General features: G+C 45.4%; 2 protein-coding genes across 3 annotated transcripts in view; both read right to left on the bottom strand.

The window, feature by feature from the left end:
* Positions 1–3,126: 3,126 nt before the first annotated feature.
* LOC109304549 (cell cycle control protein 50C-like) lies at positions 3,127–21,550 on the bottom strand. 2 transcript variants are annotated; one of them, XM_019527223.1, is made up of 7 exons: positions 21,196–21,550; positions 18,520–18,630; positions 14,389–14,490; positions 8,864–8,954; positions 6,933–7,073; positions 5,564–5,773; positions 3,127–3,733 (listed from the first exon to the last, which is right to left on the bottom strand). In XM_019527223.1, exons 1-7 carry the CDS (start codon positions 21,397–21,399, stop codon positions 3,546–3,548), a joined length of 1,047 nt encoding a protein of 348 aa, XP_019382768.1. In that variant the 5' UTR covers positions 21,400–21,550; the 3' UTR covers positions 3,127–3,545. The 2 variants fall into 2 exon arrangements, with proteins under 2 accessions (XP_019382768.1, XP_019382769.1); XM_019527224.1 differs by lacking the exon at positions 18,520–18,630.
* A 4,316-nt stretch (positions 21,551–25,866) lies between these two features.
* LOC109304550 (protein CMSS1-like) overlaps positions 25,867–27,506 on the bottom strand; it is a 52,835-nt gene continuing 51,195 nt past the window's right edge. The window contains exon 10 of the mRNA XM_019527225.1: positions 25,867–26,246. Coding sequence (XP_019382770.1) covers positions 26,163–26,246 — 84 coding nt within the window. The 3' untranslated portion in view covers positions 25,867–26,162. The remainder of the gene's footprint in view (positions 26,247–27,506) is intronic.

The raw sequence follows: 27,506 nt of genomic DNA, 5'->3' as shown, positions 1-27,506 counted from the left end.
GGGGGGGGGTGAGGGAGGTTAGGGTTTTTTTTGCACATAATAAAAATACCTGGATCTGTCTGCTTCTCAGTGCTGGCTATAGTGTAAGGCTGCAAGATGAAGTTATAAAGCATTAGTGGTGATGGCTCCAGTTTTTTCCTTTCCAAGCAAGAATGAATGGGAGCATTCTGGAGTACTGCAGAATTTATTAGGGTAACAACATCCTTAAGAGAAAGAGTTGAAACACAAACAACTTCATCATTTTTCAATTTCAAATATTGCAAATACCAGCAATAATTCTCTTAGACTTTACCACAGTAGTGCTATTGGATTGGTCATACTGTGGTGGGGGTGAGGGCCTGCTTTCTTTAGCATTCTTAAACTCCAATCTTGCTTTGCCAAAGACAAGCCTACATAAATAACTATATAGGAAATAAGTCATCTACTCTTCAGTATTCCTGATATGTAAGCTCAATAAAATTGTAATCTCCAATTTTTACCTATCAGAATTCTTTTCCGTAAAACACATATGCTACCATATGGCATGAGAATGGCAGTAATTCTCAGGTTACCAATTGCTGAAAAAGGCAATACAAAGTGAACTCTTAGGTCCCTGAACCTCAATGAGATTATGACTACTGTGGTGTTTTCACAGCTTTGCTCCCCATGAATGGTTTAGGGTGTGAAAACAGAAATGTTTGTGTCCCACCTACGTTTTGTTAAATGGTTGGTTACAAACTAGTCTGAGTGGGTTCAAAATCATGAGTCAGTTTCCTTTTTGGACCAGTCCCATCTTCTGCTTAGTCCAACTTGCTAACTCCCACCATGATTAACACCCAGAATGTTCTATGGGTTAATTCCTTGATAATGACCCCAATGTGGGTTCACAATCATCTGTACAGCTTTTTTTACTGTGCCAGAGTGCCAGCCAGCCTGCAAGAGCCTCACCTCTTCTCCAGCCCACCTCTTTCAGCCAGCAATAATGGTTGAAACAGCATAATGGCATCCTACAAGCCTCCAATCTTGTCACAGGAGTCCTGCCTCAATGTAGGCAGTGTGGAAGATCACCAGAGACCTGCCTCCCCCTCAGACACTTTCCTTCCTCTTCTAAGAAGCTTAGATAAGACTTTCTGTAAGAGTGGCAATATTCTGGCAATACCCTCATCCCTTTACTCCCATCACTTTGGGCTAGGGATACCATGTGAAATGACTCAGAAGATGTAACTGGAAGCATCTACACAGGATGTTTACTGCAGAGCTACCTAATTAGCTCTGCAGTAAACATCTCAGCATCTACATGTGCAGCCCTATTGGGCCCCAGAAAACTAATCAACTCCACTGCACAGTAGTACTTGTAACTTGGCAGCTCCACGCATGTAGAAGCTGGCTGAGGCATAAGGGTGCTTCAGTGCAGGGGCTGCTTGCTGGCCCCACCCTAAAGTACCCTCAAGCCTCAGCCATCCCCTCCACAGCATGTTGAGCTGAGCAGGAGCAGCCCTGGGCGGACAGGCTGACCCCCCTCCCCCTGCCAGGTCCCCTGCCAGCCGTGTTTGCTCCAACCCAGCTCATGTTTAAATGGAGCGCCCAGGAGCAATACACTCTGGGGCACTAAACCCTGGAGTTTATTGCTCCACTTTAATTGTACATATAGACATGCCCACTGAGTCACTAGGATTAAAAACCAGTAACCTCCCAGTTCCAGTGGGTTATTCCAAGGAGATTATTTAGAGGCCATGATAAGAATTAAAAGAATGATACACCCATAGTAAAAGAAAAGAAAATGTGCTTTTGCTTTCTGAGGCAGGACCTAAACAGCAGCGTAACAGAAGGAGGAAGATTCATTACATGATAGTATTTCCCTCTTGGGGGTTTGAAGACTTCATAAATGTTAAGTCTACAGGCAACCTACTTTCATGAACAGTTGAAGGATAATAATGGGTATATTGTAAGCATTGCTTGCTAGGCTGAATGGGTTTTCTAAATAAGCATTTTTTTTAATTTGGGTATATTCCCCTCACACTGGAATACATAGATTATTGTTTGTTCTTTTCCTGCCTAACATTTTTACCAGACTCTGAATGATGAAATAAAACCAGTGACAAATGTTCTGTGGCTTATACACCTATAATGCATAGCAGCTCCTGAAACTCCATTTTGAGCGAAAAACAGTCCTCTGGTCTGTCTGAACACAGGGCAGGAAGCCAGAATTCCTGAGTTCTAATCCCAGCGCTGGCACAGGTTGTTGCCTCAGTGACTCCAACCGAGTCACAGAGGGTAACATTTTCAAAAGTGTCTTAATGATTTAGAATCCTAAGTCCCATTTCTAACAGCGATTTAGACACATAGGTAGCGTCCACGTGAGCAGGGGCATGTGTTTGCAGCAGAACAAATAGTAGCAGCACAAATTGATGCTGCTACTTTATGCTGCAGTGCATGCCCCTGCTCACATGGTTTGCAGCAGGACACACCGTTCTGCTGCTCCGTGTGCTGCAGGGGGCCTGGCTGGGGCACAGGGTACCTCAGTGCAGGGCTAGCCAGCAGGCAGCCCCCATGCTGAAGCACCCTGTGGCCCAGCCAGCCAGGGAGTAGCACGTGGAGATGGGGCAGCCTGTGCATTGAGGCACCCGGCACCCTAGCCAGCTGCTCCCCAGCTGGCTGAGGCACAGTGTACCTTGAGATAGGGGAACAGGCAGCCCTAGGCTGGCTGATCCCCTGTCTTTGCATGCCTCAGTGCAGGAGCCCTGTGCTATGCCATGTGGTGCCCCAGCGAGCCGTAGAGCAGCTGCCTGGGGTGCAGTGTGCCTCAAGACAGGAAAGCAGGCAGCCCAGTGAGCAGGCAGCCATCCATGGTTTAATATGCAACACATGCAGTTTGTGGCACCGCAAAGAGGTTTGCGGCGACAAATCTCACGTGCCTGCACATCTGGATCTGGCCTTAGAAGCCTAAGCTTCACTACAAATATTACTTCACATAGACTATTACTTCACACAGAGAGGTCCACAGCTGAAGCAGCCACCAACTCAGGGGCAGCACCAGCTCCTGCTATGCAAATTACAGTGGTGTGGTCAGGTGTCACTACAGGAGTAGCTGTTTTGTCTAGTCCCCCCTCTTGCCTCCCCCATCCCACAAAGATGGCACCCGGGCTGCCTGATTACGGATTCAGCAAAATCTGAAGACCTGAGTTTTGGCCCAGCATTTGCACTCGGTAATCACTCAGATGATCTCTTGAGGCCCCGTCCAGTCTCACTTCTCTATAAAGGCACTGGAGTTCAGGATTCCAAATAAGTACAGTGGTCCAAACAGCACAAACGCCTCTCAGATCCTAAAGATTGGTTCTTAGTAGACGACTGACATGTGGGGTCATTCATCTGGAATAACCTGATGAACTTGTGGTTATTTTGTGTTACAGAAGAACATCACAACGCTCGGGACACCTCTGTGTTCACCACCTCTTCTGTGTTTGCAGTGATTCTACAGGGAGGAGGAATGTGTGAAAGGTCCATGCTTCTCTGTCCTCTTTTCAGAGGACTGCCTTTATCTTGGTCCAAAGAGTCATATTGTCTAGTTATCTCTGAAAGTAAGTTTTCCTTTTTTTGAGCTTCAAGTGAATGGCAGTTATGATAAAACCTGCCAGCATTACCACTGCACCAGAAACTGTATAGGCAATTCCCAGGAAGAGGCTGCTTCCCCCACACCACACCACAGTCGAGAGAATCAAGTATTTCTTCCCTTTGAACCTAGAAACCGGGAAATCTGATGGGGGTGAAGTTAAAGTTTCATTAACAAATTGTAGCATATTGTCTGTCAACGACGCTGACCAGGCAGACCTGCCTGGGCCAAGAACCCCAGCAGCCACACCAGCAGTAAACCCCAGCTACTTAACTCTCCCACAATTTAGGAGCAGCAAGTCTCCTCACTGGCATCAAAAACTTGGGCCTTGGGTCTGCAGGCCAGTCAACAGTTTTGCTGTGGCAAGCCTCCTAGTTCTTACACTCTGGTTATCCTGGCTCCTGACCCTGGTTTTTGGCTTATTTTTGGACTCCAGCTTTGGATTTCCCTGTGGTTCTTTTTCCTGGCTCGTGACCCCGGTTTGGTTTTGTTTTAAGACTTTGCCATGTGAATTGCTCTCTGGATTGGTACTTGGCATCTGATCCCTGGATCCTGACCCTGGACTATGTTGTGGACTCTGCTTCTGGATTTCTCTCTGGCTTTGGTATATGGATCTTGCCCTTTGACTCAGCCCCAGGCCCTGCTTTCCCTCAGTGGCTTAACCATTATGCTAGACCACCTATGCTGCAGTCCTTTACACTGTCATGATGAAATGTACAGAGAAGAGTTGGCAAAAATATCTTTTGCTGCCTCAAGTTGGTGGGATAGAGGTAAGAAGTTCACACATGCAGCACAATGGCCTCTCATAATAGTTCCAGGGGCATGCGTTCAGTGCCCTGTAAACAGGTACCTGATCATTCAGGCTGGGGAGTTCAAGGTAGCCAAACATACATCACTCCCTTGTATGCCATTGGCCTGCCTCAACTACACTGGCCCTATAGTCCACCAGGCTTATGAAGACCTTTGGTGTGCCTTTACAAGGCAGACTATGGAAAAGCCCTTGGATCCTTTAATGTCATGATGTCAGGGTCATGTGTCATGTAACTGTTTAATGCACTGGAGTTACATCAGGGTTTAACTGGGCCCATAATATTTAAAGGGAACACATCAAATTAATTGGGAAATCTGGGTGGATATTGTACAAGAGAACCACCTCCTGCGGACACCAGGCCCTGACATGCCAACACTCTACATAATGCTTGTAGGATATCCCAGTCTCTTCATTGTGAGACACTAGCATCCCAGGCTTCATCTCTTAGAACAGGATGTTATTACAAAGATTTGTTGGCTTTCTACTTCACCTAGGAGTATGAGAAAGTCACGCCATTAGGCTGATGACTTATGCCAGCACCATCCAGGGGTAGATGCAGCAGTGTCAATGGAGCAGTACTTCAGGCAGCCCAAGGTTAACACTTGGGAAGAAGACCTTGCTACTCTGGCATAACAACTCCTGTTCCCATAGGTTGCATCTCCACGAGGGGTCTCTGCTGACATAGCCATAGCAGCACAGACTCTTTCAGCATAGAAAAGCCTTTGTTCTGATAAAAGAATAAATAAACCTGTTCTCCACTGACACATACTCAACTGGAAAAGGCCCTCTGACACATGAATATCTTACCCCTGGAAGGTAGCTCAGTGTAAAATATATTGATTTTAATTCCTGTTTTAGGTTACCTGGAACAAGTTGGTTTCCCAACCTCTGTACGAAAGCTGCCACTGCTGTGCTTCGTCACTAACCATCAGACAAGCAGCGGGATCAGAACTGAGGTACAATGGCTTAAGCTGGCCTGATACAAAGCACTTGAGAGATGTGTCTAAAGCCACTAGTGCAGACTGCAGAAAATCCAGAGTTGTCATCAAAATTGAGATCTTCCTTAGGGTTTTATTTCTTGCTATAATGCTGCCAAGCCAACTATCATCTAATTTATACCTATCTAAAAATGAAGGAATACATCAGGCATGATGAAAGGATACTGTAGAAAATGCGAAAGGTGTAATTCCCTGCTGGGAGACCATCAACAAACTGCTTGGTGCGGCTGAGGCGACGGTGGAGGTTTCTGAAAGTGTGGAAAGCTGACACCCGCATCCATACGATAAAGTCATCATTGATGTAACCATTATTCCTTTCATTCTCCTCATCCAATAAATAGGCTGGTTTCTGCCAATAGGGAGGCCTTGCTGTCCCTGGGGAGGAAAATGGAGAACAGGGAAGGAATGCTGCTCAGACAAGTAGTTACTTACTGACTCCTGCTGGGCTTCTGATGTTTAACTGAGGATGCAAGAGCATTGAATGGACAGAGGTTTTGCCCTGCTTTCAGAAGACAGGCACAGCAGAGAGCTGTTTCCATCCAAAGATCTTAGAACATGAATGAACTGAGCTTAATTATATACCCATGTGGTAGGTAAATGTAATAATCCTTATGTAATAGAGAAACCTGTGCAAAAGAATTAAAGTGATTTGTGCATGAACTATTACCATTATTTCTGGTTCCTACCTTCCATACTCTCATCACATGGCAATGCTCCCACACTTAACCTTATCACCCCCTCTTTTTGATAGCCTGTTTTCTGCATGTCTTTTCATAGCATCTGATGAAGTAAGCTGGAGATCACAAAAGTTAATGAATCTCTCATGCAGTTAGGCTATAAGGTGCATCTCTACCCTGCTTTTTGCAATTAATTGTTTACCTGTGCTTTGATAGATTGTTTCTTTTCTCTTTGCTCACAAAATGCACAGAAAGATAGGTCAACATTTATGCATTATTCATCTGCAGTTGGCAGCTGTGGTGCTGATCTTGCACAGACTTCAAGTTTTTTGGGGGGGCAGGGACCATTTTCCTGCTCAGCATTTGTACAGCATCAAGCAAAGTGGGGTCCTGGTTCATGATTAGTACTCACAGGTCCTCCCCCAATACAAATATAAACTAACAGCAACACTATCAGTAGTGATGCTATTAATGTCAATAGTGACAGCTAGTCATCAGTTCAAAGAGCTAATGAAGATGACGATCTGACAATAAGTCCCACTTTATTCACTCTTTTTGCCCAACAGTCTTCCTCAGTAAGGAGAAGAGAGGGGAAAGACTTCACTTTTCTGTCTTTCTGGAAAATCTTTTTCTCTTTATATGTCTTTCCATCCAAGATGCTGATTATGGTGTTTTTCCATTGAGAACCTGGAGAGGGTTTTGTGAGGTTGCTCTCATGGCTTTTCCATTGGATAAATTAATTGCCAGTGGGGAGAACACACAGACCGTTCTCACAAGGCCTGGGCCTGTCTCAGGGGGTGTCCACCCACAGCAGGCAGACTTTAAAAATAAGGGAATGCAAATGAAATAATTCTTACCTGCAAATGCAGAAGTGAGGTTGTGTGATGTTGGATTGCGAAACTTCACATATTTATCTGTCCACCAACTATTTCCAGTCTTTAGTAGTGGGACTTGGATAGCAGTGGATAAATTAGTATAGTAAAAAAGAGAAATTGTATCTGCAGAAGGATCAAAAGTAATATGTATTATTAACTGCCCTGCAACTGCCACCTGTCACTTCAGTAATTAGCATGACCAAGTGAAAGCTTGAAGGTGGGTGCATGTATGTGTATGCACACACCTACACAGACACACTAACCCCTCCCCCTCCATGGAACAGAGAGAAATAAAGAGATAAGAGAATATTTTATGATTTTTTTCAGCCTCTACCCATTTGGTGTATTCCACCAGAAGTTTACCACTGAAGAGCCTTAAACAAGAACAATCTTTGAAATCTCAAAGACTGCTGCTACTCAGTTACTTACTACAAGGAAAGATCTTTTTTTCTTTGTTCCGCCTTTCAAAAAGGTATTATATTCCAGGGTGTGTCATATGTGACAAAATAGAGTATACTGAGACAACAGGAGAATGACTGCAGCATTAGAAAAAGTGTGTTTTACTGCAAATGAGCTTATTCAGGGCAGCTTTCTTCTTTTAAAATCCCAGAGGAATCAAGAAACTGGTTGCTTCTTTCCATGTAAATAAGGCTAATATTATACTTCCTATCATGAGCTGCCCTCAGTTCCCTGTATCAAGATAAAAGCAACCTGTGCCTCTTCTCTACTGAGATGTCAAAGTGAGATAGCTAGCTCGCTTACTATACAAAATCAATATTTTTGGAAGTGAACATAAAGACCAGGGAGTCTGTGCCTTAAGGAAACATCCTGATTTGTCATTATGAGACTATCCAGTAAAGTTGAACAAGTCTAATTACAAATTATTTGAAAACTGGTACAATCTCCTGGGTAGAAAAGTGCATTTTTCGAATGATGTTTATGTCACATGATTGAAAAGCTTTCTTAAGTCTCACTGAGACACAGGCTAACATGTCTGAAGCCATATTGGTTGGTCTGCATGGAAGAGTGGTGCCTCTCTCTCTTTTAGCAAGTGGTAAGAAGCCTTTTCAAACAGGTTAGATGAATTCAACTGGGCTAGTAAGACTGAAATACACACTTTCTATGCCCATGAAGACAGGGCCTATGTATGCACACTTTGGTCTTGTCTACACACAGAAGTTGTAATAGTTCAACTACACCAATAACATTTTAGTGACACAACTCCCTAGTGTGAACAGAGTTCTACAGCATGTGATGGACAACCATCACCACCATTAGGGATGCTGCTCTGAGGTAACTATGTTGGGAGAAAAAGACCACACCCACGACTGACAGTTGAGCATAAAAACATTCTGCAGATCAGGATTTAAAACAATTTACTTGAACCTGGAAATTTACCAATGCAGGTTAAATCACTCCAAGAGAAGATTAAAACAATCTAGGAATGTGTCCACATAAGGGTATGTACTGATTTAAAATCACAGCTGTAGTTAAATCCATGTAACGGAGGATTTAGGTTGGGCCCAAATAAGATTTTCTATTGCAAGAATGTGTCGTTTCACACTTGCAAGCACATCACCCGATGAAGCTAGCTTCTGGGTCTTCTGTGCTCACCCAGCTGCACACTTTCCAGCTAAGCTACTTTCCTAGGCTACTCAGAAGCTCAATCCTGCAAATGGTTTGTAGGATTCCTTGCAATCCTCTAGACATGCCAATGTATTTAGGCTTGCAGGCAAAGTGGTAGGATGCTATTCACTGCTGTTTGGCATCTCCATTCCAGTCACACTGCCTAACAACATCCACAAGTGGGAGCAGAGACCAACAGTGGGGCTCTGGGCAGACTCAGGGCCACAGAGATGTTTCCACTGGGTACAGCCAGGCAGTTGAATAAATGAGATGTGGAACACACCTACCATTGAACATGCTGTTGGCGATAGCACCGCATGGAGCCATGGGAGTTCCGTTGCGATAGGTTGAGAAAGGTGCACATTTGCTGTTACGAATCTGAATGTAAGGACACAGAACAATTACATCTTTTCCTAAGCAATCTTTTGCTTAATATTTTATCTATTTCCCCTTTTTATTTTTATTTTTTTTAAACACTAAACACCTAGGAGTCTCCAGGGCCTCAGTCACTTTGGAGACAAACCCACATGGAATGAGTCAATGGACAGAGCATTAGCAGACTTGCGCTCTGCTCCAGTCACTGCCAGTGGCTTGTTACATGACCTCAGATCCATTCAGCTCCTTAGAGGATCTCCTGTGGCAACACAGCCCGTCTAATTCTCTTCTACTGCAGGCTATAGCTATAAACCACAGCCAGATCTCAAGATAGCACAGCTCAATATTTTTATCCTTCTCTTATTTTTGAAACTCTGGGTCTGGGCCTACCTTTCCCCTCTTTGGGTTGTAAGAAATGTGGTCACCTGCAAGGGGCTGCACTGCCCCTTTCAAGTCTATGGTTAATGTCACCTCCAGGAGGTCTGAAGTCACTGTGGACATTTTTCTGCTGGAATTGCCCTCTGATACCAATTCACAGAGCAGCTGCAAACCTTCTGGGTTAAGTAAGAAAACAATGTTCATCAGCTCTGCCTCTGATACTGTTTGTTGGGCTGTCCTAGAACTGACAAGCTGTTACCCATATGTGCAAACAGGAAAGCAGGCATGGGCTGCATGCATGGGAAAGTAGTTATCATGGGAACATGCTTTGAGAGCTAGAAGGAAGCACTTGCAAAGCAGAGAGAGACAACTATGGTGGCAAAACCACAAAAACTGGCCAGACAGCACAGCTGGAAGCTACTTTTTAATCAGGGTAAATTAGTTTTAAGTTTGTGAGGGTGAGTTACACAGTTAACAGTGATTTTATCTCTTATTTCCTCTAGTGGTAGACGCTGTTGCCTTATCATATGTCGAATTCTTCCTGCTGTCCCTTTCTGAATCATAAAGGCTCACATGATTCTGTCTTTACTTCCCCCAACAACAAAAAAAGAAAAACATTAGAAGCCTGTTTAATTAATTAAGAAGCAGAAAGCTAATTCCCCAGTGTATCCAAAGCCACTGCCCAACAGAGCTGAATTTGTAGCTAAAAACTATCACTTGGAAGGAGGGGGATTTGTGTATTCATTTTAAACTATGATTTAAACCAGCAGGAAGAACTGGAAATCATAGCACTGTCAAGGAACTATGATGTGACTGGAATAACAGAGATGTGGTGGGATAGCTCACATGACAGGAGCAGTGTCATGGATGGTACAAACTGGTCAGGAAACACAGGCAGGGGAGAAGAGGAGGAGGAGTTGTGCTGTATGTAAAAGAGCTGTTTGATTGCTCAGAGTTCCAGTATGAAACTGGAGATAGGCCTCTAGAAAGTCTCTAGGTTAAGATTAGAGGGGAGAGCAACAACGGTGACGTTGTGGTGGGTGTCTGCTATAGACCACCTGACCAGGAGGATGAGGTAGACAAGGCTTTCTCCAGACAATTAACAGAAGTTTCCAGAGTACAGGCCCTGGTTCTCAATCACCCTGACATCTGCTGGGAGGTCAATACAGCAGTGCACAGGCAACCCAGGAAGTTTTTGGAGAGCGTTGGAGACAATTTCCTGGTGCAAGTGCTGGAGAGACCAACTAGGGGCCATGCTCTTCTTGACCTGCTCACAAACAGGGAAGAATTGGTGGGGGATGTAGAAGTGGATGGCAAGTTGGACAGCAGCGACCACAAGATGACTCAGTTCAGGATCCTGACAAAAGGAAGAAAGGAGAACAGCAGAGAAAGGACCCTGGAATTAAGATAAGCAGACTTTGGCTCCCTCAAGGAACAGATGGGCAGGATCCCCTGGGAGGCCAGGCTGAGGGGCAGGAGTGCAGGAGAGCTGGTTGTATTTTCAAGAAAACTTACTGAGGGCACAGGAACAAACCATCCTGATGTGCAGGAAGAATAGCAGATGTGGCAAGCAACTAACTTGGCTTAGCAGAGAACTCTTTGGTGAGCATAAATACAAAAAGGAAGCTTACAAGAAATGTAAGCTTGGACAGATAACTAGGGAGAAGTATAAGAGTATTCCTGGAGCATGCAGGGATGAAATCAGGAAGGCCAAAGCACAAATGGAGTTGCAGCTAGCAAGGGATGTGAAGGGTACAAAAAGGGTTTCTACAAATATGTTACCAACAAGAGGAAGGTCAGGGAAAGGGTGGGTCCCTTACTGAATGGGGGAGGCAACCTAGTGACAGATGATGAGGAAAAGGCTGAAGTATTCAATACCTTTTTTACCTTGGTCTTCACAGGCAAGATCAGTTCCCAGACTGCTGCACCAGGTAGGACAGTCTGGGGAGAAGGTGAGCAGCCCTCAGTGGTGAGAGAACAGATTAGGGACAATTAAGAAAAGCTGGATGTGTACTAGTCCATAGGGCTAGATGCAACGCATCCAACGGTGCTGAGAGAGTTGGCTGATGTGATTGCAGAGCTGCTGACTATTATCTTTGAAAACTCCTAGTGACTGGGCAGGTTCCAGACAACTGGAAAAAGGCAAATACAGTGCCCATCTTTAAGAAAGGGAAGAAAGAGGAACCAGGGAACTACAGACAAGTCAGCCTCACCTCAGTCCCTAGAAAAATCATGGAACAGAAACCATTACTTAACCCAGAATCCATTTCTAAACACTTGGAGAAGAAAGTGATCAGGAACAGTCAGCATGGATTCACTACAAGCAAGTCATGACTAACCAACCTGATTGCCTTCTATGATGAGATAACTGGCTCTGGGGATTCATGGAAAGCAGTGGACATGCTTTACCTTGACTTTAGCAAGACTTTTGATACCATCTCTCACAGCATTCTTTCAAGCAAGCTGAGGTACTATGAGTTGGATGAATGGACTGCAAGGTGGACAGAAGGCTGCCTGGATTGTTGGGCCCAACATGTAGTAATCAATGGCTCAATGTCTAATTAGCAGCCTGTATTAAGTGGAGTGCCCCAGGGGTCAGTTCAGGGGCTGGTTTTGTTTAATATTTGCATTAAGGATCTGGAAGACGGGATGGATTGTATCCTCAGCAAGTCTGCAGATGGCACCAAGCTGAGTGATGTAGCAGATATGATGAAGGGCAGGGCTAGGATTCAGAGTGACTCAGACAAATTGGTGGATTGGGTCATGAGAAATCTCATGAGGTTCAACAAGGGCACGTACAAAGTCCTGCACTGAGGAGAGAAAAATCCCATGCACCAGTACAGACTTGGGACAGACTGGTTAAGGAGTAGGTCTGCAGCAAAGGACCTGTGGGTTACAGTGGACAATAAGATGGATACAAATCAGAAATGTGCCCTTGTTGCCAGGAAGGCTAACGGCATACTGGGCTGCATTAGTAGGTGCATTGCTAGCAGGTCAGGGGAAGTAGTTATTTCCCTCTATTCTGCACTGGTGAGGCCACATCTGGAGTACCATGTTCAGTTTTGGGCTCCTCGCTATGGAAACGATGTGGACAAGTTGGAGAGAGTACAGCAGAGAGCAACAAAGATGGTTTGGGGGCTGGGGCACATGACTTTCTGAGAAGAAGCTGAAGGAACTAAGTTTATTTAGCTTGAAGAAGAGAAGGGGGGTTTAATAGAAGCATTTAACTACCTGAAGGCTAGTTCCAAAGAGATTGGAAACAGACCAGGGGTGGGCAAAATACAGCCCGTGGGCCGCATCTGGCCTGCCAGGCCATTCTATCCAGCCCGTGGGGCCCCTAAAACATTTAGAAAATTAATATTTATATTTATCTAAGACCCAGGGGAAGTGCCAGCAGGCTCCTGCAACAGCAGGGCCATCCTGGCCCCACATCCCCAGCCAGAAGCCCCTGCCTAGCCAGTAGGGCCACTCTACGGCTCCCATACCCACACACACATCCACACAAACCCCCATATGCAATTATTTCTGCATATACACCACAAATGCATACAATTAAGACTTTTTTTTAAATTAAATTAAAATATATTATTATGGGTATTTGATTTTTAGTACATTATTTGGTTTTTCCCCCCTAAGATGGCAAACCCTCTTCCCCAAAGGAATAATTCCAGGGCCAAGGAGAGGGTCTTCTGGTAGCAAAGGTCAGAGGTTAGGGGTGGGACTTCCAGTTCCAGGATGGCAACCAGGGGGTGGGGCACCTGTCAAGGGGAGGGGCTACCCATATGGCCCTTTACAGCTTGGCAAAACTTGGTAAGTAGCCCCTTACCTGAAATAATTACCCACCCCTGCTAGACTGTTCTCAGTGGTGACAGATATCAGAACAAGGAGCAATGGTCTCAAGTTGTAGCAAAGGAGGTTTAGGTTTAGGCTTGAGAAAGCCCTGGCTGGGATGATCTAGTTGGGGGTGGTCCTGCTTTGAGCAGGGGATTGGATTAGATGACCTTCTGAGGTCCCTTCCAACCCTAAGTTTCTACGATTCTATGACTCCTCTATAATTTAGTGCTCCCAGAAGGAACAGGTTTGATAGGTCTGGAGTCAGGACCAATTTCCTTTATTCATCCTGAGATAACATACAGCAGGTGAAGCAATAATGCAACCTTCCCCAAAATTTTCCAGCCATGACTCTCAACCTCAAATTAAAAGGACTTTTAGGGGAGGGTAGTTCAGTGCCACTGGTAGTTTGTTGAGACGGTCACCAGAGTTACAAAATCATTTTTTGAAGTTGACCCCATTCCACTGAAGCCAGCAAGAATACGCAATCTGCTTTTCCAGCACCTTCAACCACAGGAGCTCAGGCTGCTTGATGTGCTCCAGCAAATTAAGCATTACAACCTGCCTGCTATCAGGAGCAACATTATTTGCACTGACTGCAGCAGGAATCTGAAGTACAGAGAAGGATATCAACTCAACTACACTCACAGCAAGTCAGAGATGGAGCCAGGAACAGAACCCAGACCTGTGCTTTAATCACTCTCCTCTCCTCTTCCATGCCTCTCACCAACTCATGTCACACGGGCTTAACCATACAGCAGTGACTTAGCTTGAAAAAGCTTTACCTTATTACTCTATCCAAGCCAAATACCCAGACACCTGCGTTAGAGGCTATAGCAAGCTTACATTAGACTAAAACAGGGCTGTACAATAGCAGCCTGCAATGCAGCCTGTGAGGGGTTAATTTATGCTCTCCAGGCTCTGACCCAGTTGCTGTTCTCCCTCTGGCTCCAGCTGCTCTAGGCTCCCCTTCCCTCTTCTGGCTTTTGCTTCATCACCCCATCTTTGTGGGTGGTATGGTATGGCTCCCACCCATGGTGCTGAGGGAGCTCACTGCCACAGGAGACCGCAGCTAACATGTAGAGACTGAGGCCAGAGCACCGCTCACATGTCATTTGGTCCAAGAGGCCCACAGCTTGCACTGGTGCAGTCTGCAGGGTGTGTGGCCCCTGTCTGCTGAGCAATTGGATGGCCCTGCACTAAAATATTGATCATGCAACAATCTTACATCTGTATTTCGACCCAGCAATTGCGCGTTGCTCCTGGACATGACGTACCGACGGTGGTTCTGATAAAAGTTTTGCAGGCCGTAGTACATAAAAACATCACCCTAGAATTCAAAAGAAGAACTTAGGCAGAGAGGGGATATAAGCAAAAAGATACATTTCACAAGTGCAGGCAGCTGTATGATGACTATTTAGATGCTCATGTTGTTAACATTACAGCTGATCAGTTTATTGTGAGACATCCATGTGCTTTGGGCTTGCGGATAGAGGAGAGGTGGAACACCATCATTCCCCTACTCCTTGTAGTCTGAAATCATTGGGTAGGACATACTATGGTAATTCAAAGATATTGTTTTACTCAGAGTAACAGGTATTGGACATGATCCATCAAAACTTGATTCACATGAATAAGCTCCCTTGTGGCACTTCAGGAGGTCAGTTCCTAAAGATCTTTAAAAATCTAGATGCTAGCTCCCAAGTACCTAACAGCAGGGAGGGTGTGCTTTAAATAGAGTAGCTCCAAGAGCCGTGCTAATTAAAGCACTTGGGAGTGTCTCATGTATCAGCGTCGCGCTGCTGAAAAATGGTGGTGGGGGCATTTCAACTAAAGCTCGTCAAACAAGATTTAGTTAAAGCGCCCCCACTACCATTTTTCAGCATGGGGACGCTGATACACAAAATGCTGGAGTCTGCTGGAGCGTGGTAATTGCCAGGGATCCTTGTTCTCTCCAATTAAAAAATCCCAAATTATGATTAAAAACCCCAAATCTGTGGTTTTTTACAATTAAAATGAAACGTAACTATATATATATATAGGTATCAGTTGAACACAATGTTTTATTGATATATTTATCATTTTAAAGTAATTTGGAAGCCTACCAGTGCCTCAATCATAAAGTACATTCTAATTACCTATATATTTTGGCATTTGACTTTTTCTTTTTTATCATGGAAAATCAGAGCTTTCCCTGCCACCTTCATTCACCAGGACATGGGTCCAGCTGTGGCTATCCTGCCTCTGCTATTTTGTGGCACTGAGCAGTCCTGATATACTCCCTTCCCCCCCCCCACCCCGGTGCCCTCCATCCCTGCTGGTTCTCCTCACTCCCGACTCACAGCCCTCAGTTACCCCCCACCCCAGCCAGCCCCACATGGACTCACAGCACTGCAGCAAGGGAAGGGGGCAGGGGTCTTTCAGGGGCAGTGAGGAGCTGCATGATCAGGCTGCCAGAGGCTGGTGTCCATGCTCTCAGAGGCAGGGAAGGCCATGTGAAGTCGGGAGATACTGCTGGCTTGGGGAGGGGGAGGGAGGACATGGCTAGGCTGCCTGGTGTAGCATGAGAGCCCCAGACTGGAACAGGATAGTGCCACTGGCTTCCCCTCCTCCTTTCAGCCTCTGCTGGGGCCAGGCTCACTCTGCTGCTGCTTACATGAGTGGGAGCTGCTGCAGCCACCACAAGTGGGACTGAAACTGCATGAAGCCCCTCACCCTCCTCCAGCTGCACACAGCATGGCCTGGGCCAGAGCCATACTTCCAGTCCTTCCCATCATGCCCCAGCCCCAGCCAGTGGTGCAGAGCAGCATGTGGTGCCTCAGCCACTGCCTGGCTTCCTGCCATCCCCAAAGAACACCCTCCCACCTCCTTCCCCCACCGGAGGGCCAGGCACCTCTGGGCAGGCCTTGCTGGCAGCAACACTGAGCAGGGCTCATTGGCAGCACCAAGCGTTGCCTCAAACCCCACTGCCCTGCTGCAGCCCCAGCACCTGGATTCCCTCCCACAGTGCCGGCAGGTACCCTAAGGTACACAGACTCCCACACACATCCCCTCCACACACACACTGCAACACACACACTCATGCCCCACACACAGCTCCCCGGACAGTCCCCCAGTCCTGGCCCTCCAAGCCCCACGTCCCATAGACTTACCCATTTCCAGCTGCGTGGGCTGCTCCCACTACCCTGCCTTTCTGTATTGCCAAACACGTGCGCGTGCATGCACAAACACATGGTGCTCCCTGTCCTCAGTTTCCCTCCCTCTGCTTCCCCGAGCCCCAAGTAGCTCCTTGTCGGCTGGAACACTGCCAGCCTGCAAGGGGAAACCTGAAGTTGCCAGCTTCAAAGGTAAAATCCATGTTTTTCTCCTTTAAAAAAGGAAATCCACTTTTTTCCATAGGAAATGGAAAACTCAGATCCCTGGTAATTACCATGCTTCAGCAGACTCAATCAAGTCTGCTCTGATGCACTCTAGGAGCAGCCTCATTGCTGTATATAGGCCCCCTAAGTTACTGAAAATGGGAGCTGGGTTCCTAAGTCACTTAGGGTCAGTTTTTTAGAAGGGTGTAAGTCCTCTATCTAGAAGAGTTCTAGGCTAAGGAGAAATATGTACCTAGTCTTTGTAGCCAAGAAAGGAATATATTTTAGCTTTGATTTTAAATGCTCTACAACTCTCAAAACATTCCTGCACCACATGTATTAGTCTACGTAATATCTTTGTGGCCTCTTCTGTGCTGAGGAATCTCATAGTGGCTTTAAAAATTTAAATTGCACACTCTGATCACTACTGAAATATAGCTATCCCATGTAGTTTTATTTGTTTGTTGTAGTTCAGGGTTCAGCAACGTTTTTGAGCAGAGTGCCAGGAACACCAGCAAACTCAACTTGTAAGATGTTGATGTACCAGGGGCAGATGGCGGGAGAGCCATGGGGGCCTGATCCTCATTGTGGCAGCACAGCCCTGGCCCCTTCCCCACCCTCTGTCCCGAAGTGTGCGTGCTCTGGCACCCATGCTGGGGGTTGCCAACCCCTGGCGTAGTTTTTTTTCATTGTTTTTAACAGTGCGTGACAATATCCTTCAGCAGTTTAGGACAGAAAAAAGTAATTTTTCCAGTTGAAACTCTAGAACGAAATTACTAACATGAAAATGGAGCCAGGACATTAACACTACAGCCCTTGTGAAAAGGGCTACAAGAGGTTAACTGTATTTACTGAAATCCAAGATGACTTCAAATTTAAGATAACCCCCTAAAATAATTAGATTCTATTCATGGAAAAGTATAGATGTTATAATTTTCCAGGTACAGAAACTAAATAGTAGAATGCCATCTTAAATTTGTCCAACCTCACTTTGGTGGTGGGGAAAGCATTGGTGAGGGGCCAGTTCCCTACCCACTGCCCTCCCACTCCTGCCCACCCTGCTGCCAGTCCTACCATATGCCCCCCTTGCCCATACCTGCCTCCCCCACCTCCTGTTCCCTCTGCAGCCTACCTCCCCAGGCCACTTGCACCCTATGCCTGTGCTTGCCCCCACCTCTTTGCCCACCCCCCTTACCTGCTGCTGTTCTTCTCATCCAGGACATGCTGCAGCAGCACAGCCCCAGCCCAGCCTTAGCCAGGGAGAAGCGGTGGCATCCTCCAGCCCCACCAGGTTGGGGCTGGAGCCGGAATAGAAGGTAAGGGGGGAGGGCACAGCTGGGAGGAGGGAAGCAGAGGGTAGGGGAGGCAGGCACAGGCATGGGGGGTGCTGGAGGAGGAAGGCTGCAGGTTTCTCCCCCCCTCAATTTCCCCTGTGCTCCCCCCAGCCATGTTCCCCATCCCCCACCAAAAACTATTCTAGGCTGGGGCAGGCAGTGGCCCAGCTCTGGCTTCAGCCTGGGATCAAAGTCAGACCAGAGCTCCCACCTGTCCCAGGCTGGTCCTCAAATCCAAGGCAAGTCTTTGTTTTCCCCATGTGGGAACCTCATTTTCAAGTAAATATGGTAGTTAACAAGTGGTCAAGATTTAATCTCTTTTGAGAGATGTTCACTTAGCAGCACTGTGCCCCCAGGGTATAGACACTACTGACTCAGAGGGAAAAGAAGTCACCTCTTGAAATGCCACCAACTTCTAGAGCCTCTATTTTTACCTCATCTCCTGTCCAAGTATTAATGAGGCCTGACCTTGCTTAGTTAACAGAATGTGCCAGAATGAACACCAGTGGCAAAGATTTAGCATGCCCAGGGTTTTAGATTTGTGAAACATAGCAAAATAAAGGACTTCAAGGAAATGATTTTGTGTCTTATGTAGCCAAATGAATACTTCATATCACATAGGAATTTAGTAGCTATAGTTTGTGGGTGGTTTCTCATGTTACTTACCTGTATTTTTTCCTCTAACTTGAAGTCAGCAGAGCAGAGGCATTCAGTATTCCAATTAGAAGGATTTTCACGCAGTTTTGAACAATTCAGGCATTTGTCTGAATAATTAATCTATCCAACATAGAAACAAAGCAAGAATCAGATGCTGTAGGACATCCCCTTGAGTCAGCCACATGTCTTAGCTGCTAAGACTCAATAAGCAGTTCTCATGTGTTTCCAAGGAGCATTCAAGTAACAAAGGACAAATATTTCCAAAGCAAGTCACTCACTCAAGACTGGGATGCCCATTTTAGGCACTTTGAACACTAAATCTCATTGAATATCAAAGGGACTTATGTCTTTAAGTCAGATAGGTTCTTCTGATAATTCTACCCCTATCCATGAGACTCCTGTCCTGGCAGCTGAGGGCTGAGTGTACTTCCTCCTTTCCCAGAAAAGCAGTGTACCCTTACATTGCTCAATAATCATCCCATCTGGCTGGTGAAACAACTGACTGACAGATAGCGGTGTGCGAAGTGGGCCCTATTCGATTCAGATTCGGATTTAGCCAGAATCAGGGACAGTGATTCGATTTGTCAATTTGGATCACTGTCCCCGATCCAATCTGGCCAAATCTGAATCTGAAGATTTGATGCCGATTCAGAGAATCAGCGAGTTGGCTGTAGATGCAGCTTTAAATGTATTTTCTACATACCTCGAGGTAGCAGGCGCGGCTTGTGATACCTGTGGTGCTGAGGCGCATGGAGTGTCCCACAGGAGTGTGGGGGGGGCCCTCCACCTGCTCAGCGGCGAACCTGGAAGTCCACTGGGGAGTGCACGGGGCTCCCCCCCACCCCATGATCAGCCACAGGGGAACCTCAGGTGCCCCCCCCAATCCAGATGGCACCAGTTGCTGAGCCGGGGGGGGGACGCCCAGCACACTCCCTGGTGGACCTGGAAGTGGACCAGGAATCCCTAAGGCAGGGCTGAAGCCAGCTGGCACACAAAGAACAGAGCCATCAAAAAAGTCACTGAGGCAAGCAAGGTATCTAAATTGGCACCATTTTGCTCTGTTTAACATTTTGCATTTATTTAGCACCTTCTACCCCAAACAAATGCTTTTAATGCTGAAAATGACCAACACCCTATTATAATTGAATATTTAGCAACATCTTTTCATAATAAAGGCTGAAAGTATATGCTTAGGTTATACAGTATCAGAGACAGAGTGAGCTGCAAGGCCATCATAATGTCTGAAAAATCCACTCTATGTAAGGAAACCAGCTCACACAAATATTCTCATGTTGTTTTTTTTAATCCCTTGGGTCATACAAAAATATCCCAGTTATCCTCGTCAGTCCTAGTACATGCTATGTGCTCCATTCCACTTGAATACTGCATATGGCAATGTGCATTAGGGAAGGCTGGGAAACCTTGGGTGGTACTGCACAATTGATTCACTGAGTAACCAAGAGTAAATCATTATATGTTTTAACTTATCCTGTGTAAAACTGATATTCCATTACTTACCTATACCTAGAGCTGGTTATTTATTGTGAATAATGCTACTGGTGGATTTATACCGCTTTTGTGTTCATAAGTCAGTCACAAAGTGAAAGTGGTTTCTACATATGCATTTGCTGTTTCATAAGTATTCACCAACATTGTTTACAGAACCAATTTTAACCTATGAGTACTTTCTAAACAGTTAACTTGGACTATTGATTATTTCTTTTGTGTGATTAGTCAGCTCAGTCACCTGGTAGTGTACTGATAATAGCTGGAAAACCAAACCAAATAAAAAGCTGATAATGCATCCCCAAAACAATTGATCGGTCTCTTAACCACTTGTGATAGTCTTTGAAGCTTTCAAGATTTATGATTATTCTCACAGGTCCTGAACAGCTGCCAGAAACATCAAAATAATGTGAATCGATAGATGACCATTCACATTATTTGATCATGATCAGTAGCTTTGATTTCTCACTTGGACTTATAGGCTCCTTGCAGATGTTAAAAAAAACAAAACAAAAAACCAAAAATGGCCCAGCCCAGCACATGCCCAGAAGAGGCAGCACGTTAGTTGGACCCAGCTTGCCCAACATCTGTATAGACTGGGCGCTTTAGTGGATCTTTTTTGGTGCTTTTATCTAATAGCCAATTGAATCAGCTTTAGCTAAAAGCACCAAAAAGCTGCCTGAATTGCCAAATCTGTACAGATGCTGCAGAGCCGGGTGGAAGTAACACATTGCTTCTTCCAGTAAAGCACTCTCTTTTTTTTAATGTCTGCAAACAGTCATAATGTTCAATCAGGTCTACCTAGAGTAATTTTGTTAAAAAGCCTGGACACTTTCTTTTGTTGTCGTTGTTTCTTCTTCTTTTTTTTTAAAGATTTTTAACATGACCAATGTCTATTTAAATGTTCTAGTAAATTACAGTGACCAGTCTATCTCCTCCCCTAAGCACATGGAAAAATTACAATGTGGTAATCTTTTTCCTGGTGATCACTATACTTTCACAGGGGTGCTGCAGATTCTAAACCAGTTGGGCCGACATACTTGTATGAAGGAAGCACATACAAGTACACAGTATTATTGCAACCATCTTTGTTTTGAAGCACAAGCTCACTGTTATTTTTCTCCTAAACACAATTAAATCTCTATGTAATAACATGTCAAAAATACACCCCAAACCAACCTGCACTTCTTTGACGCTCTTTGCAGACAGGATGAGGCAGACTCCCATGGTGAGGCAGAATACGCCAATGAGAATGAAGCCAGAGAGGACAGACGCAGGTGTGAGTTTGGGCTGCCAGGCTGACAGTTTCTGTTGTCTGAATGCGCTGTTATCCGGACATCTGGAGGCGGGGGGTTGTGGATCCTTCCTGCTCTTGCTTGTCATGATGTCCTCGTTGGAAAGGGGCAAGTATTTGGGATGGAGAACTAAATTGTTGACCCTTTCTGAAGGCAGAAGCTGTGCTGTTTTTTTCAAACCTTTGTTACTTCCTGGTATTACTCATTAACTAGCTCTCCCTTCCCCAGCAGACTTATCTTTTACAGCTGCTGGTGTACTTCAGACAGTTGTTGGGAAAACATCTAATACATTATGGTTCTCCAAGATAGTTACAGTCTTTTCCTGCCTCACAGTTTAATTGTTTGTTAGATTTGACTAAGCTCTGAGCTACCCATCACTGGCAGCACAGTTTCTACGTGGAAACTGGATACTTGCCGTTCTAGGGTACCATCAGATCCATTACTCTTTCTCCTCTTTTTATTTCCCTAGCTGCTCCAAGCAGAGATGGGTTATAACAAGCAATGGACTACTTGGGCTTTGCCAAGCAGCTGCTGCATTGCGTGACAGTGTGTAGGGGCTCCTATTCAGTGTCAGCCTGAGGCAACATTTACCTGAAACCAACTACGATACCTTGAACAAATGCACAGCACTGAATCATTGGTGTCAGTCCCTCTGAGCTCTTAGATGCCACTTTTGACATTATACATCATTTCCTGTGTGAACTGGGAGCACAAGATACAGGGAAATAGGATCCCTGTAGCTACTAGGGCTGCATGAAATTTCACCAGCAGTTTCATTTTGGCACGGTTTCGACTCGTTTCGAGCTTGAAACAGCAACACCAAAACAAAACAGAGAGCTTCGAAACAGCCTTGAAATGAAACGAGGCAAGTCAAAATGTTTTGAAATTTTCTAAACATTTTGAGCTTCACCTGCAGGGAAACAGAAACTAAAGTAAGGAGAGGGAGGGGGCGGGGAGGGAGGAGTGCTCTCATTATTGACTGTGTAGCTGGCCAGTGACTTTTCCTGAGGTCCCTTCCAATCCCAGTGCTCTGGGGGAGCGATAGAAAAACTGCAAAGAAGGCAGCATTGTTTGAACTGCCCTGCTTTCTGCCTGGGTGTCAGTTGGGTGAGGGCGCACCTTAACACACACACACGCACACAGTGTCACCCACCCGTGTCATGAGTTTTGTCTGTCAGCAGCCAGAGGTGCAGGGCCCCAGAACCCAGACTCCCCCTGCACTTATGTCCTTGACAGCTGGCAGGCTTCATGGCCACAGAAGGGGCTAGCAGGCCTGCAGCTTTCACCCTGCTGCGCCTTAACATGCACAGTGTCACCTATGTCAAGAGTTTTACTTGTCAGCAGCTTGAGGTGCAGTTTCCCTGAAACCCCTGCACCTATCTCCTTGAAACTTGGCAGGCTTTGTGGCCTCAGCAGGGGCTAGCATGCCTGCAGTTTAGACCCCACTGTGGCTTAACACATACACATGAGTTTTTTGCTTTCAAGACTTTTAGGTGCAGTTTCCTGAAACCTTTACACCTATCTCCTTGAAACCTGGCAGGCTTCATGGCCTCAGAAGGGGCTATCATTCCTGCAAGTTTCATCCACATCAGGCCAGAAATGACAAAGTTATAGGCTGTTTCTAGCTTCCCCATTATAGCCTACGGGTGAAATGTCGAAACAGCGTTGAAACAGCAAAATTGTTCCGATGAAGTGAAACAGAACAGTAATTTTGAATCAAAATGAAATTTGAACTGCTGTTCTGTCAAAATGTCAAAATGCAAGTCAAAATGGAACGGTGCCGTTTCGCACAACCCTAACAGCTACCCTTTTCCCATCTTTCTCTAGTCCACAATGCAGCCAGCATGGCAGCTGCAGTTCAAAGGAGATCCAGCTATGGAAAGAAGGGGCTTGAATGACTAAAAGGTTATTTGTTGCTCTTCCAAGTAATTCAGACTGTAGCCCCCCAGTTTGTTCCCACCTACACAGTAGCTGACCTGCATGATAAATGGGATTTGTTAACAGATCGCACCACTGTTTGACTAAATACGTTCCTATTAAATTGCATCCAGATACAGGAGGCTTTGAATTTCAACCCCAAACACCCCAGCTTTCCTTTTTTAGACAAAACTTTGCTTCATTTTCATTTTTCAGCCCAGTTCTACCATTCCTTTGATAAACATCTGTATTTTACTAACCAGTAAACCAGCATATTTTACTCAGTTTGCTCAACACAGCTTAGGGACAGCAAAATGGACTTTTTGCTAGTTTGAGAGTCACCATCCGAATTAAGTAAATTCTAAATTTACTTGATGTACAAACCAGATACAGCCCCAGCTGCTTTCAGGTTCTGCTGTGACTGCAGAGCTAGTAGTATGGAGGAGTGGGGGTGGAATCTTTTACTTGTATTTTTTACTAATAAAATAAATGCATTTGATCCAACAAACACAGAGCCCCACGATGCCATTTTTACATAGTCAAGACTTTAGAACTGCACCCAAGAAAGAGCCAGGACACAACTCCATCTCCTTTCAGGAAGACATTTAGAAAAAGGAGGCAGTTTCATAACACAGATATCAACAGTGTTTCCTTTTGCTCTCCCCAAGGACTCTGAAGTGGTGTATTATTCTCATACAAATATTCAATATAAAATGAAGAAGCAAGTGGGCCTGTTTTATTGTTTCCTGATCTGATGGTAAGTGGATTGCCCTGGAATGACACTACACTGTAGATTACATATACTCGCCGTGAAACAGGGTAACACCTACCTTCAGGTGTCCTTCCAGCTGTAAAGCTGATAGAACAGATCAGAATATTGTTAGACTAAGTTGGGGGGGGTGTTGATGCAGCCTGGTGCAATGTGCTGAATGCTAGTAAACCAGTTCTGCATATCAAACACCAAAATCCCTGCACTGTGGCAAGCTGTCTGGGGAGAGACTTCTTTAGAAGTCTATTCCTCACTGGCAGTAGGAAGGTCAGGGAGGCACATTAGAGACTAACTGAAACAAACCCTGATGAAGTGGTTCCTCAGTTCCTTGGACAGAGAGAAGCACAGCTTGTCAGAACAGGCTGCGTGGTATGAAGAACAGAGCAGGTTGGTTACCTGGAATCTCTTGGATATGATGTTCATCTGCTTGCATCTAGTCAGCAAAAAGATCTCTCAGCATACCTGAACAAGTTTCTTGTGTAGATTGACTGTCATCCATTTCATTTGGCTTCCATGTGTAGCGAGACTAATTGTTAGTCTAAATGCCAGCCTGCCCTACCTTCTGACTGACTTCAGACTAATAGAGCTAACTATACTTCTATTCCTTACTGGAGATCCACTCTGTACACGGCAGTCCAATCAAGATTTAAAGGGATCTGGGAAGACTACTAAGACTCTCGGTGCTGAATGCTGAATTTAGCTGGTCTGTAATAACTTTTTTATGCTTGGACACCCTGTTGAGATGCAATGGGTCTATAGTTTCTCTGGAGAGGGCTGGGAACCTTAAGCTCAGACAACAGCAACAATAGCTCAGCAACATAAAATCTGGTCAGAATTGCTCTTGTGTGCTCTCTTTCAGGCTCTTTCAGGTTCTTTATGGAAGGAAAAAGCAAAATGCAATAAGGCTGGGATCCTCAACCATCACAGAGTACTCAAAGCTCAGCAAACCAACCAAACAACACCCTTGCAATGTTCACAGAAACTGTTCCGACTATCAACAGGATCCAATCCCTCCAAAAAGGCAAGGAACAACTGTTCAGTCTGCTTGTCAGCAGGAAAGTGCTCTTCCAGACCTCCTCCATGATGCTACCCTCTTGCTAATATGCCAAAAGTCTCTGTTTCTAGCAGTCGGGGGCCCACACAGCCTAGCTGTGGCCAAACCACACTATTTAATTAACTGTTTATAAAAGTCACATTTAGCTTTTCAAAGGCAATAATGAATAACCCCAAAGAGAGACAAGCTGGGTAAGTGACCCTGTGATGTTATGAAGGTGCCAGAAGGTGAAGCTGGCATGCTTGTTAAGCAAGGATGTATAGCCAAGTCTCCAGAGATGAAAAGAAAATCCTTTCCTAACTCAACAATGACCCTGCAGCTTTTAACTTACAGCAGTAGCCCCACTGAAGTTGGTGGGACCACTCACCTGAGTAAAGGTGGCAGGATCAAACCCCATTGCGTGTCCTGGTAGGTGTCTGCATGGGGTGGGGGGGTGTTCTGTCAGGAAAGTGCTCACCCTCCCAAGTTCCCCACCCCAGCCTTAGCACTGCCAAGATTACATGAGCCACAGTCACTTCCAGTGGTGACAGGGTATGGGTGGGATAGGAGGGTTCTCTCTCACCAAGGCATTACGAAGTCAGATAACATGGTAATGTAGGAGTGGTAAGGATAACATTTCTTGTCTGAATGAAACTGAACTGGCTTCTTTAAGGGTCTAACCCCCTCCTCACACCAAAAGGCAGAAATTCCTGTAGGAAGCCAGCAATGGCGGGGGCTGTCTGATATCACTCTTAAAGGGGCACGGAAGGAAGGAGATCATTAGGGCAGAGGGGCTGCAGGAGGCAGGCAGGACAAGTAAGGTCATCTTCAACATCTTTAGGATGATAAAAATCCAGAGTCACTATTTTACTGTCAATGTACATGGAATTTCAGCACAACAGTGTTCATGCAACAACAATCCCCAACACAAAAACTACACAAAAACTACACCTCCTCCTGTTTGGGGGGGGTGTGATCTTTACTTTATTATAAAAAGAAAAGGGAGCTCCCAAAGTAGGTATTTCTGCTAGGCGCCTGGAGAATGGAACAGTCAGCCATTGCACAGTTAGTAATAACAGACAAGACAGTAAGTGAAATACACCTGCAAAAGTCATCCCAGTTAGTTACACCACTAAAAGAGTCCCAGCTTCACAGAGCCCTCTTGGCACAGCTTTATAACGCCCATTTCCAGAAGATCGATTGTTTCTTTCTTTACCTGAAGGAAACAAAAATTGAACAAAACATAAAGGAGGGAGATCACCAAAAGTGCTCAGGGTGATGCATTACTCTGGTGATACATTCAACCTATGTGTTCAAATAAGTATAATTAGTTAAAGGAGAGGCCCACACACAAATGATGGTTTTACAAGAGAAACAGGACAAAGTCTAGAACTTATTTGTTCAGTCAAATGTCTCATCTCTATGTTGCAATCCAGAAGCGGGGACACACCCAAGTCAGTTTAAAAAAGCAAGGCTCATGACCAGTAACAGTGGAGCCCTGAGTTGCTCATGGTTCAGCATGGGCTCCCCTTAGAAGGCCCCCTAGGTGGCACCTAGGACAGACAGTGGTCTCATACCAGGGCAGTTAGCTGAGCTCTGTAATGCCACAGATACACTGCTGTTGGCACTCAAGCTGAAAGCTTTTGTTCGTCTGCATAAGCTGCAAATGTTCTGCTGGATTGCAGTGTAGAAATACCCCAAAATTTCCTGCCCTCAAATGTATTTGAAATGCCAACTGGAGAGTTATAGCAAGCACAGAAGCTTCCCTAAAGTCATGACTACATCAGGACTTTTATTATCATCTCCTGTTATGAGCAATTTACCAAGAAATTTACTCTTTGGACTAAACTAGGGGTTGGTAATCTATGACCTGCAGGATAGATCCAGTCTCTTTTGGGGCCTGTGTTTTACTAAAGGCCCAGTGATTCCCTGTTACAGGCTAGCCATTGGATTCACTCTGGATTCCAGGTTCTGCATTGTACAAAGGGCCAGCTAATCTCGCAACAGGCTTCAACAGGAGAGCTTGTGAGCAATGTTGGATCAGGACTCTGTGCAGGGTAGTGCGGCCTCTGCTCACCAAATTAACAACTCTGAATTGTCCCTCATAATGTCTTTCAAAGGCTGCATGGGGGGGTGGGGGAAGGTGGGAGATCAGTCCCTCTGCACAAAGCAGGAACTGGGGTGCAGCAGGGGATGGGCAGCACCATCCAGATCCAGGTGGCCCACTGTTAGTAAAAGGTTATCAACCCCTGCACTTAACATTACCATGCTTCATCTCAGCCATTGGAAAGGTCTAGCCAATGACTCCTCTGGCCTTAGTGCAAAGGGGGGGAACAGTAGCATATTTTCTCAAATCTAAGTTGACTATGATTTAGGATGACCCCCCAGTTATCAGATTCTATATATGGAAAATCTATACATTTGTTATAATTTTTCTTGTATTGAATATAAGGTTGCCCTGAATTTATCCCTCCCG

This window comes from Gavialis gangeticus, unplaced genomic scaffold (assembly GCF_001723915.1).
Source record: "Gavialis gangeticus isolate Ggan-Ray unplaced genomic scaffold, GavGan_comp1, whole genome shotgun sequence".
In the NCBI taxonomy this organism is placed as follows: domain Eukaryota; kingdom Metazoa; phylum Chordata; order Crocodylia; family Gavialidae; genus Gavialis; species Gavialis gangeticus.
Note: the sequence above shows the minus strand (reverse complement) of the source record. Positions and strands in the feature narration are given on the sequence as shown.

Bases quoted from the DNA above. Each gene is read 5' to 3' on its own strand.
- LOC109304549 (XM_019527223.1), bottom strand. From the start codon at position 21,399: ATGACAAGCAAGAGCAGGAAGGATCCACAACCCCCCGCCTCCAGATGT. The intron at 14,491-18,519 runs GTAAGTAACATG...TTTGAATTCTAG, and splicing joins AGTTAGAGGAAAAAATACAG to GGTGATGTTTTTATGTACTA. The intron at 5,774-6,932 runs GTAAGAATTATT...TTTCCTCCCCAG, and splicing joins CCTCACTTCTGCATTTGCAG to GGACAGCAAGGCCTCCCTAT.